At 43.2% G+C, this 13,267-nt stretch overlaps 1 protein-coding gene and 1 non-coding gene across 2 annotated transcripts in view; both read right to left on the minus strand.

Annotated features, from left to right (window-relative positions):
- Positions 1-13,267, minus strand: part of LOC126109722 (angiotensin-converting enzyme-related protein-like) — a 399,281-nt gene that overhangs the window by 46,763 nt on the left and 339,251 nt on the right. The window contains exon 9 of the mRNA XM_049914776.1: positions 4,964-5,094. Coding sequence (XP_049770733.1) covers positions 4,964-5,094 — 131 coding nt within the window. The remainder of the gene's footprint in view (positions 1-4,963; positions 5,095-13,267) is intronic.
- Trnaa-cgc (transfer RNA alanine (anticodon CGC)) lies at positions 3,673-3,745 on the minus strand. The gene has a single exon. It is a non-coding gene; the product is annotated as a tRNA-Ala (tRNA).

Below are 13,267 nucleotides of genomic sequence, written 5' to 3' on the forward strand. Positions count from 1 at the left end.
CCCAGCCCTTGCAGCCAAATGCGGTACTGCTCGAATGACGAAGTAAGTATTTGCATCGTCAGAATTCCTCTAATGGCAATAACAATTGGAGAAATTGGCTTCGAGCCGATATATCAGCCCTCGATCATAGATCACTCCTTGTACTGCCCTACAGATAGCATTGCAATGCGACTAAGGCCTCATTTGTGAGTGGTGTTTAATGTTTATGATCTACAGACAATATTAATAACAACCTCAGATTAAACATTCCCTGGTTCACTTTCCAGGTAATCCTTACTTCCAATTTTGCCTCACCATCCTTCTATAAATCTCTTCCCAATGACACCAACATTTCAGCAGAAGAAAGGACAGCCATACAAAGCCTCAAAATAATCCTCTTCTCATCATCCTACCTGCATACAAAGGTTCCATCACGGTCATTATGAACTGCAGTGACTATCTGGCAGATGGCCTCCACCTACAAACCCTGCCAGAAGTTTAACAGAACCTCCATCTGTGCTTAAAGACTTAGGCCCTTCCCAGAATCTTTCCTCTGAATCCATTTCCTTCCTCACCCTTATTACAGCCTGCACGCACACCTTCCACATACTCCACAAAATCCACAAACCCTACAATCCCGGATGCCACACCGCGGCCAGTTATTATGCCGCCACTGAAAGAATTTTGGTCCCCATTGACCGACACTTCCAACCAACTGCCAGTAATCTAGCCTCCTGCATCAAAGATAGCAACTACTTCCTTCACCAGCTCTCCACTGTCCCCACCCCTTTATCTCCTGGATCCTTACTCATCACTATCAATGCCACCTCCCTATACAACAATATCATTCATGCCAATAGTCTCGCCACTATTCAACACTACCTCTACAAATGTACTTCAGACCTTAAGCCCACTACCTCATTCCTTGTACAGCTTACTAACTTTATCCTACCACACAACTACTTCTCATTTGAAGGAGAGGTATACAAACCTGTCTGTGGCACAGCCACAGGCACCCACACAGCACCCTTCTATGCTGAAAAGTTTATGTCCTATCTAGAGGAGACGTCACTAGCATCCCAAAACCCCAAACCTCTGGTCTGATTCAGGTTCACTGATGGACTCAGTGCCAAGAGACCCTACTGTATTTACTCGAATCTAAGCCGCACTTTTTTCTGGTCTTTGTAATCCAAAAAAACTGCGTGTGGCTTAGAATCGAGTGCAAAGTAAGTGGAAGTTCTGAAAAATGTTGGTAGGTGCTGTCACAACTAACTTCTGCCATCTGATATACGTAGCACTACACAAGCATGCTTTGCAGGCACAAATATAAATTCTGGTGCCAAAACCTGTGCGTCAGTAAATAAATTAAAAGAAAAGGTAGAAGAATGTAAACATTATGCCATGTATTCTTTCGTGTTTGCTGCTATCTCATTTAAATCCTGTCTGCCTAATAAACTAAGAAACTAGAGTGAGACAACAGCAAACGTGGAAGAATATACATACACTCCTGGAAATTGAAATAAGAACACCGTGAATTCATTGTCCCAGGAAGGGGAAACTTTATTGACACATTCCTGGGGTCAGATCCATCACATGATCACACTGACAGAACCACAGGCACATAGACACAGGCAACAGAGCATGCACAATGTTGGCACTAGTACAGTGTATATCCACCTTTCGCAGCAATGCAGGCTGCTATTCTCCCATGGAGACGATCGTAGAGATGCTGGATGTAGTCCTGTGGAACGGTTTGCCATGCCATTTCCACCTGGCGCCTCAGTTGGACCAGCGTTCGTGCTGGACGTGCAGACCGCATGAGACGACGCTTCATCCAGTCCCAAACATGCTCAATGGGGGACAGACCCAGAGATCTTGCTGGCCAGGGTAGTTGACGTACACCTTCTAGAGCACGTTGGGTGGCACGGGATACATGCGGACGTGCATTGTCCTGTTGGAACAGCAAGTTCCCTTGCCGGTCTAGGAATGGTAGAACGATGGGTTCGATGACGGTTTGGATGTACCGTGCACTATTCAGTGTCCCCTCGACGATCACCAGTGGTGTACGGCCAGTGTAGGAGATCGCTCCCCACACCATGATGCCGGGTGTTGGCCCTGTGTGCCTCGGTCGTATGCAGTCCTGATTGTGGCGCTCACCTGCACGGCGCCAAACACTTATACGACCATCATTGGCACCAAGCCAGAAGCGACTCTCATCGCTGAAGACGACACGTCTCCATTCGTCCCTCCATTCACGCCTGTCGCGACACCACTGGAGGCGGGCTGCACGATGTTGGGGCGTGAGCGGAAGACGGCCTAACGGTGTGTGGGACCGTAGCCCAGCTTCATGGAGACGGTTGCGAATGGTCCTCGCCGATACCCCAGGAGCAACAGTGTCCCTAATTTGCTGGGAAGTGGCAGTGCGGTGCCCTACGGCACTGCGTAGGATCCTACGGTCTTGGCGTGCATCCATGCGTCGCTGCGGTCCGGTCCCAGGTCGACGGGCACGTGCACCTTCCGCCGACCACTGGCGACAACATCGATGTACTGTGGAGACCTCATGCCCCACGTGTTGAGCAATTCGGCGGTACGTCCACCCGGCCTCCCGCATGCCCACTGTACGCCCTCGCTCAAAGTCCGTCAACTGCACATACGGTTCACGTCCACGCTGTCGCAGCATGCTACCAGTGTTAAAGACTGCGATGGAGCTCCGTATGCCACGGCAAACTGGCTGACACTGACGGCGGCGGTGCACAAATGCTGCGCAGCTAGCGCCATTCGACGGCCAACACCACGGTTCCTGGTGTGTCCGCTGTGCCGTGCGTGTGATCATTGCTTGTACAGCCCTCTCGCAGTGTCCGGAGCAAGTATGGTGGGTCTGACACACTGGTGTCAATGTGTTCTTTTTTCCATTTCCAGGAGTGTATAATGTCATGTCTATATTCGTATTATTCTTATGCTGAATAGTGATACAGTCCGAAATGAAGCACGAATCTAAGATGACTAATTTCTGTGCAGAATGAAATGTACTAAAGAGGCGTCTGCAAAGATTTTCAAACGGAGAATAATTTTCGCTAAACTCTCATTCAAAACAAATTCTATCATACGCTGTCTAGTATTTGGTTATTGTTGACCATTATCAAAGAAAGCAGCGTAAGTAACAACAAATAGCAGTCTCTTGCCACTGTTTCGCTTATGAGACAATTCCTCTATTTTTTTATTGTAAGCGGTAGTGCGCACAAAAGCAAGCCGTGCCGCAAGCAGCAACAGGTCGTAAACACTCATTATCAGAATGTGACAAACAATTCACGACACAGTACAATAATGCATTTTCAGCTTAGAGTGATGTAAACACCTATAACAAAGAGAACGGCACTTATCAGATCAAAGCAAAATAAGCAATCGATTCAAACCAGACGAAGCACGTCAGAAAGGAAGGGTACCCGTATAAGTACGGACAGAGCACCTGACACACAGCAATCGCTACTTGGTAAAGCTTAACTGTTAAGCTTACAACTCGAACCAAACTACTGTAGCTGTAGTTTTTTTTTTAACGTCCTGTCGACAATGAGGTCATTAGAGACAGAGCGCAAGCTTGGGTTAGGGAAGGAAATCGGCCGTGCCCTTTCAAAGGAACCATCCCGGCATTTGCCTGAAACGATTTAGGGAAATCACGGAAAACCTAAATCAGGGTGGCTGGAGACGGGATTGAACCGTCGTCCTCCCGAATGCGAGTCCAGTGTGCTAACCACTGCGCCACCTCGCCCGGTTACTGTAGCTGTATCTTCATCCAATTGACCTCAATGGTGTCTGATGTTACAATGGAGCAACTTTGTTTCTATTTGGAGGGGCAGTCTAAAACTTTTCTCTCCCCTTGAATTTCGAGTCTCAAATTTCAGGAGTGGCTTAGATTTGGGAAAAAATGTTTTTCCTTGATTTCGAGTCTCATTTTTCAGGTGCGGCTTAGATTTGACTGCGGGTTAGATTCAAGTAAATATGGTATCCTTAATGCTTCACAACCATATCACCTTTTCTCCCATCTGTTTTACCTGGTTCAGCTCAACCCAGTGTGCAATCTTCCTGGATGATGACCACCTCGTTTCTGATGGCTCCATCAACACCTCTGTTCACAAACCCACCAACAACCATTTCACTAATGAATCGGTGGAAATATGACAGTCCCTTATTAATGAAGGTGGCAGTTTCCAGCTGATTCTACATGGAATCCAGTCATAGAAAATCTTCATACTTTGTGTAGCCTGCATTGTTCTGTGATTTTTTTCATGCAAAGACAACTGAACTGATATCAATGTGGCTAGCTTTCACCACAGAGGACGTGGGGCACGACACATGGACTTGCAGTAGAAGTGCATGCAGCCAAGTAGCCCATGACAAACACCAACTGAATACACCATGCATGTGTCAATACAGTCTTAAATATGTGAATTCAGAGCATTTCCGTGGTATTCACCTGAAGATGGTCAGAATATTCTGTGTCTAAATATTGTGGCAGGAAGTTTTTGATATCCAGCAATTCACCTGAAATTTTATGGAACAATCTGTACACTGAGAAAGTTTTAAATTTAACATCTGCTTAATCATAGTGTCCAGTCTGTAAATGAAATGGATGAAACAAATTTGTATGATTGCTTAATCATCCCACTTTAAATACATTACAGGCATAATCTCACAGTTAAAGGAAAAAATAATCTGAGGAAACATTGTAGTAACTACAATAGTAAGACTGTCCATTAATAGACAAACTTCAGCTGTGAAACAGAGATGGGTGTGATATCTCTCGCACATGTCAATGTGTCTTCTGCAAAGCATAGCAGTGTAATAAATTTACATTCTGGATCACTTTCAAACAGCCTGAGAAACAGAACAGTGGATGACTAACTGAAGTTACTTCATGGAAGAAAGAATAAGTACATTAACATGTATTGAAAAACTGATTTCTCTTTTGTTTCACACTGCCACCCACCTGAATGCCTGTTCAGCTGGCGGAGAATGTATCGGCCATTGTGTACAGATAGCTGGTGGAAAAGGGCATGCATGGTGACTCTGTGGGCATCCAAGTAAGTGTGCACGTCCACTTCGTCACACGTTTGAATCCTGTTGGAGACAAAACATCGCATATTGTAATAACACTGTATGCAGTGAGATTGCTTTTCTATTAATACTAAGACAAACTATAGATTACAACTTTACTGTAATCCAACTTATCACTTATTTGCTTTAGGTGAGTATTTTTTTGCATTTAAGATCGCAATTAAGTATAACATTGCTTATCGAGACTCGACCAATATTTTCTCATAAGACATTGTTAAAGCCACAAATCAAGCCAATGCGATAAATGCCAGACGTTTTGACTTCTGAAAGCATCTGACTCAGCATCATGTGAACATTTATTACAGACATTTCAATCATAAGGAACAAATATGCAGGCAGATTTTGATAAGATTCCAAAATGCTGCAAAGACTGGACACATGCTTTAAATGTTGAAAACAGTTAAGTTGTGCACTTCAGTGTGGTGAAAAGCATAGGATACTATGACTACATTATCAATGAGTCACAATTGGAATCAAACAACTCATTCAAATAATGTGGATATAACATTTTGTGGGGATATGAAATGAAATGAGCTGATCACAGAGGCTCACTTAGTCACAGATAGAGCAGATGGCACACTTTAGTTCAATGGTAGGATACTGGAAAAAAAAGTCATTCTACAAAGGAGCTTACTTACAAAACATCTTGTGTGACCCATTTAGAATATTGCTGAAGTGTGTGGAATACATACCAAATAGAGCTAACAGGAGATCAACACACACACAGGGTGTGCCAGCAGGAATTGTCAATATTCTGGGATATGACAATAATGATTATTCGGAGCAAAAAAGTCTAGTAAACAAGGTCTCTAAAATGCATACCTCAAGAGCTATGGCACTGGCTCAGTAGAAGAGATTTGCTTACAGTAAGGAAGATTAAGAAGTGCTCATAGCTTTCAAGCTATGCATTTTATGAGCCCATCTTAATTAACATTTTTTGCTTCGAATGATCGTGCTGGTCATAGCCCTGAACACTGTCCATTTCTCCCCATTTCCTGCAGATCAGACACTTGAAAATAAATGTCAACTATATTGTGTAGGCCTAATTACAAATTTTAACTGTGACATGAAATTTTAAACATTGAAACAGTGTTAATATGGACACTACAAAAATATGCAAAGGTCACAAGTTTAGTGGCAACTGACAGTTTATGACCTGTTTTGATATAATAATCATCATTTAATAAAATGTTAACAGGGCCTACATTTGATAAACATGGAGTCATGTAACTTACTTACACACCAACATGACACTGGCTAGTTAAAACAATCTGTGTGCCTTAACTAGCCAGTGCCATCTTGACATGTGTTTAAAAATATAACCACAGGTTTTCTGAAGAACATAAATGCTTTTGACAGTAAAACTATTTATCCATAAAATACAGTATTGCAATTTGGATTCTGTGGCCATTATCAAGTGCAGTACTGTGAAAATTGTACTTCACCAAAAATCTGACAATTATATATGTTTTCATCACATACAAAGATTACTGCTGCTGTTACCTACTACATAAATGTCATCGCACTCCGACCCAAGTTCACTATATTAACTGAGTTTCATTAACACAGTGGAACATGTGTATTGGTTTATTGCCATTTACATAGAATTCTGGTCAAGTTGTTACAGCCCCTTCACTATGATGAGCGTCAGAGGTAGCCCCTCACATGAAACCGTCACAAATGTTGAGTCAGTCTCCACTTTCCTCGATCCTACCATCGTTGACCTGGCCTCTAGATTGTAGCAGGGCTTCACATGGAGCATGAGGGCATGCCACTGTGCTTTTGTGTTCTTGGTGAGGGGTTATAATCCTCAATTTGTTACGTAATGCCTGGAAACTGATGAAGGATACAAGACTTTTTTGACAGTCCCACTTTCCAGTAAAGATCCAGACCAAGTCTCCCGGGCTACACCTTAATGGCCAGTGCTTGGTGTCATAGCAGTATGGATCTTTCTCATCTGCATCAATGGTCCATATGCAAACCAGCTGCCTTGCTTCTTCAGTCCTGGTGATGACCTGTTTTTCATAGTCACCCTAAGTATCATCCGGTTGAAAAGAGAACAACATATCCATTGTCATTTTGACCTCACGGCTGCAGACCGGAAGGAATGGTGTGAAGCCTGTAGTGTCTTGCTTCACTGTGTTGTATGTGAAATTCATGATGGGCAACATTGTACCCCAATGCCTCTGACATCAAACTAAATCAATAATATATCTGCCAATGTCTTATTAAAGTGTACTGTGATGCCATTCATCTATGGATGGTAGACAGTGGGTGATGTCACAATATCAAATTACTTCTGGTACTAATCTTGACTGGAAAACCTTTCCACAATCAGAGATCACCACAAGGACTGTTCTGTGCTTCAAAAGTGTCTTTTTCAAAGTTTTTTTGCATCACTTAGTTTTCCTGAAATTAGCAGCTACATGAGTGGCTGATACCTCTCTACGGTGATGGGGAAAGGCTACGGTATGTCGGGAACCATCCTGTCCAGGGTACAGGGTTGGGCTTCATCCCACAGGTCACCTGTAACCACTGCAGCTGACTGGCGTGGTGTGAACAGAACTGTTTTAATCGGTGACATATGGGCAGCATAGCAGTTGAAACTTCACCTTCTTTCTCTGCAGTAGTGTACAACATGTCCAATGCACTCACAATGGAAACACACGGGTGTGTTGTCCTCCGTCCAAATGGCATTTGATTTGTCGGAGGAGTTGGTTGCACCTGCATTGATCGGATGTTAGGTTATAATTTGATAGTTGTGGGATAAGTCCAAGTTGGCCGAGTCCTTTCTTCATCACCAGTTTGACTGTTGGCAGCAACTGATGCTATAGACTGATATACCCCTTCTTCGATGTTCTGTATTGCTTCCCGATGCACACAGCTGATATTCGTGGCTGCTATCATTTGTGTACTTGGGCCAACATTTCTGGCTGCCAAAGACTGCTGTATATCCTCTATTACTATCTGGCATATGAGAGAGAGAAGCTCACGGTCTTGCATCACTACCAAAGGGGCTACATTTGGCAGTCCGTAACACTTCTTTCGTGTGACACTCTTCTGTTGCATTTTCTCAATTCGCTGGCATCACTCTATCAATTCCTCTGCACCCCAACACCCTTTACCAGAAGAACTTGGTACATGTCTCTTGTGAGTACTTTCATCAAGTATGAGATTTTGTCACTTTCTGTCATATTCGGATCCACACTATGGCGCAGGGCAAAAACATTCTGTATGTAAGTTCATTTCACTGGGCCTTGTTCTTCAGTCATTGTCCTGCTAAGTGGACAGGCTGTTGATTGTTGCCAAACGTTTTCTTCTGTTCAGCCTGGAATTTTTTCAAGCTACTGCGATTCTCTTTGTTGCTGTCAAACCACTGCTTGGCTGTGCAGTCCATTTCTGATAACACAACATGTCATCCCGCCTGCTGTATTTAATCCTTTCAGCCATTTTGTCAGGTACTGACGAGCATCTCTGGAAGAGTCTGATAGGTGCCTGATGTGCAACTGTCTTACTGTTGTTGTGGAATCTGTCTGTCTCTTCAATACATAGATCTTAGGACTGATGTACAGTGTGTACCCTGATTTCTGTCGGCGTAGGAGATGGCTTTTACGTTGTCTAATTGGAGCCACGGTGATGTAGATGTTTTCAACGACACAGCGTATTGACTAGACCACATCATGTCATGTCGATACAACAAGTCCAGCTCTGAAGGGAGGGTTGTCAATGAAGTACAAAAAACAGAACTGAAAGCACATTTATTACTGACACCAACCTACAGCCAGAACAGGACTGAACTGAACTCCTGGATGGTAATTGTAGCTATTTATACAAACATTCAACATTTCATAGAGCTGGTATTTACACAAACATCAAATATCACAGAATATACAAACATTATGAACACAAGCTATTTCAAAGTCACTGAATATTCCAGAACAGACAAATATCACAAACATAAGATATTTCAAGAGCCTTCCAGAAATGATAACTTCAAAATAACAAATAACTGCCTGCAGCACATTAGCTAGTGGCCATATATTCATAACATCTGGAAAAATTTCAACCAATTTTGGTATACATATGACCTAACTGGAAAAGCTAACATCATGACAAGACACCAACTTTCCTACACATTTCCACTAAGGATACATCCATCCAGAATGTGTGTGGTGTACTGTGTACTCTCATTGCAACATTTTGCATTTGCTGCTGTCACATGAGAAAAAGCAAATGTGCCTTTCGATCACAAAACTACTACTACTACTACTACTACTACTACTACTACTATGTGATCAGGCCCAGTGGACCGCACGCATCTACAAGTTTCCTCCTCCACTGTATTCTGTCCATGCTGATATCCGCCATTCGTCCACATCTATTGACACTTTGTTTAAATCTTCATGGAGTCCATCCCTCCAACGCTTCTTGGGTCTCCCTGGCAGTCTCTTCCCTGTAGCTATGAAATCCAGGAGCTTCCGAGGCCATCTGTGATCCTCCATCCGGGCCACATGGCCGGCCCACTGCATTCGTTTGGCTTTGACAGTTCGTGCTATGTTGGGCTGCTGGTATAGTTCCTCAAGCTCTCGGTTGTATCTGATCCTCCATTCCACTGAATCTGCATCCAGAACCAGACCGAAGATCTTTCGAAGCACCTTTCTCCCAAAAACAAGGAGCTTATGGAAGTGCTGTTTCCGGATACTCCGTGTCTCACAGCCATATAGAACAACAGGCTGGATCAGGGTTTTGTATAGTCGAATCTTGAACTGTCTGGAGAGAGATTTGGCCCGAAGCAGTTGTGCTAGGCTGTGGTAAGATCGGTTTCCTGCTTGTATTCTGGCATTGATCTCTGCTTCACATGACGAGTTCTCAGTGAAAAGTGCCCCTAGGTATTTGAATTCTTGCACTCTTTTGTAGGAATGGTCCCCAACCTACAGTGATAGTAGATGATCAGCAGTCTGACTGACCACACGTCATAACGAGGTACTCTGTCTTGGCTTCGTTTATGTTTAGCCCAAATTTGCCGGCAGCCCCCTTTAGTGCTTTGGTCATTTGCTCCAACTCCTCTTCCAACCTAGACAGTAAACAGGTGTCGTCTGCATGGGCTAAGTATGCCAGTCTCTTTCGTTCGATTTCAATCCCTTTGTTCTCTTGGAAGGTCTCGCGTACGATCTTCTCGAGGGCAAAGTTGAACAGCATAGGGGACAACCCATCTCCTTGCCTGAGTCCTGTCACAATTTCAAACTCCTCAGTTACGCAATTTCCCATCTTCACCTTTGCACGTGTTTCGTTCAGACAGATCTTTATCAGATTGACAAGTTTCTCTGCTATGCCAAACTCCCTTAAGCAGTTGAGCAGGTTCTTGCGATGTATGCAATCATAGGCCTTAAAATCAACAAATAAAATATGCATATCTTTACCATATTCACCCAGTTTCTCAGTGAGCTGCCGGAGACTGAAGATGTGATCTACTGTTGACCGTCCTGGCCGGAAACCTCCCTGTTACTCCCCAATCACCGATTCTGCCACTGGCTGAATTCTATGTATGAGGCAATTGGACAGGATCTTATAGCAGATGTTAAGCAGGGCGATTCCTCAATAGTTGTCACATTTCAGTTTGTCGCCCTTCTTATGTATTGGACAAATTAGAGCTGTTTTCCATTCTCCTGGTAGTTGTTCTTTGGTCCGTATTCCCTGTATCAGTCGGTGTATTTTTTCTGCCAGTTTCTATCCTCCTGCCAGGATCATTTCAGCCTGTATTCCATCTTCATCTGGACTCTTCTTCTGTTTAAGGTGTCTGATTATGGTTTTTATCTCATCCAGGGTAGGTGGGGGATAGTCTGCATCGGCTGTAATTGGGATACTGGAAATCAAATGGCAGTTTGGGTTCGTCACAATTTAGCAGCTGTCAATAGTACTCTTTCCATCTCTCAGCTATGTCCCTATCATTCGTCATGATCTTATCACAGGAATCTTTGACAAATTTCTGCTTGGCCTGGTGACCTTTGCAGAGGTACTTCACCCTCAGAAACATTTCCCTAGTCTTTTGTCCTCTGAAGTCTGTTTCTGCTTCAGTGATGATATTCCTTATGTATCTCCTCTTTGCTCTTCTCAGAATTGCTTGTGTAGTCTTTCGGACCTCCTCAAATTGTGCTTTGGCCTGTGTCAGATTTGTCCCCTTCAGCCATTTGTTCCTGGCTTCCTTTCTCCTTTCCAGGGCATCTGCACATTCCTTTCCAAACTAATGCTCTTCACAATCACTGCAATGTTGTAGGAAACCACAATCTCTTATTGTAAGAATAAACAAACACTATCAGGATTAGAAATTTTTGTTTAGTAGCTACCGGTTTCAATTGGCACTGCTGACCATCATGATGTTGTTGTGACCGAGACGATGTTCATTTATCAGTATAATGAGACATCATGGTTCCTATGATGTGGCACTGACAAACTGCACTTTGCGGCACCAGACCTGAAAATGATCTGCACTGCAGATTGAATCTGGTAGTCGGTAAATAAAAACTTGTGATCCAGACAGTGTTTGTTTACTATTACAAAAATAATGTTGTTGTTGTTGTGGTCTTCAGTCCTGAGACTGGTTTGATGCAGCTCTCCATGCTACTCTATCCTGTGCAAGCTTCTTCATCTCCCAGTACCTACTGCAACCTACATCCTTCTGAATCTGCTTAGTGTACTGATCTCTTGGTCTCCCTCTACGATTTTTACCCTCCACGCTGCCCTCCAATGCTAAATTTGTGATCCCTCGATGCCTCAGAACATGTCCTACCAACCGATCCCTTCTTCTAGTCAAGTTGTGCCACAAACTCCTCTTCTCCCCAATCCTATTCAGTACCTCCTCATTAGTTATGCGATCTACCCATCTAATCTTCAGCATTCTTCTGTAGCACCACATTTCGAAAGCTTCTATTCTCTTCTTGTCCAAACTAGTTATCGTCCATGTCTCACTTCCATACATGGCTACACTCCATACAAATACTTTCAGAAACGACTTTCTGACACCTAAATCTATATTCGATGTTAACAAATTTCTCTTCTTGAGAAACGCTTTCCTTGCCATTGCCAGTCTACATTTTATATCCTCTCTACTTCGACCATCATCGGTTATTTTACTCCCTAAATAGCAAAACTCCTTTACTACTTTAAGTGTCTCATTTCCTAATCTAATTCCGTCAGCATCACCCGACTTAATTTGACTACATTCCATTATCCTCGTTTTGCTTTTGTTGATGTTCATCTTATATCCTCCTTTCAAGACACTGTCCATTCCGTTCAACTGCTCTTCCAAGTCCTCTGCTGTCTCTGACAGAATTACAATGTCATCGGCGAACCTCAAAGTTTTTACTTCTTCTCCATGAATTTTAATACCTACTCCGAATTTTTCTTTTGTTTCCTTTACTGCTTGCTCAATATACAGATTGAATAACATCGGGGAGAGGCTACAACCCTGTCTCACACCTTTCCCAACCACTGCTTCCCTTTCATGCCCCTCGACTCTTATAACTGCCATCTGGTTTCTGTACAAATTGTAAATAGCCTTTCGCTCCCTGTATTTTACCCCTGCCATCTTCAGAATTTGAAAGAGAGTATTCCAGTCAACATTGTCAAAAGCTTTCTCTAAGTCTACAAATGCTAGAAATGTAGGTTTGCCTTTTCTTAATCTTTCTTCCAAGATAAGTCGTAAGGTCAGTATTGCCTCACGTGTTCCAACATTTCTACGGAATCCAAACTGATCTTCCCCGAGGTCGGCTTCTACCAGTTTTTCCATTCGTCTGTAAAGAATTCGCGTTAGTATTTTGCAGCTGTGACTTATTAAACTGATAGTTCGGTAACTTTCACATCTGTCAACACCTGCTTTCTCTGGGATTGGAATTATTATATTCTTCTTAAAGTCTGAGGGTATTTCGCCTGTCTCATACATCGTGCTCACCAGATGGTAGAGTTTTGTCATGACTGGCTCTCCCGAGGTCATCAGTAGTTCTAATGGAATGTTGTCTACTCCCGGGGCCTTGTTTTGACTCAGGTCTTTCAGTGCTCTGTCAAACTCTTCACGCAGTATCTTATCTCCCATTTCATCTTCATCTACATCCTCTTCCATTTCCATAATATTGTCCTCAAGTACATCGCCCTTGTATAGACCCTCTATATACTCCTTCCA

The sequence above is a fragment of the Schistocerca cancellata genome, chromosome 12, assembly GCF_023864275.1.
Source record: "Schistocerca cancellata isolate TAMUIC-IGC-003103 chromosome 12, iqSchCanc2.1, whole genome shotgun sequence".
Lineage (NCBI taxonomy): Eukaryota > Metazoa > Arthropoda > Insecta > Orthoptera > Acrididae > Schistocerca > Schistocerca cancellata.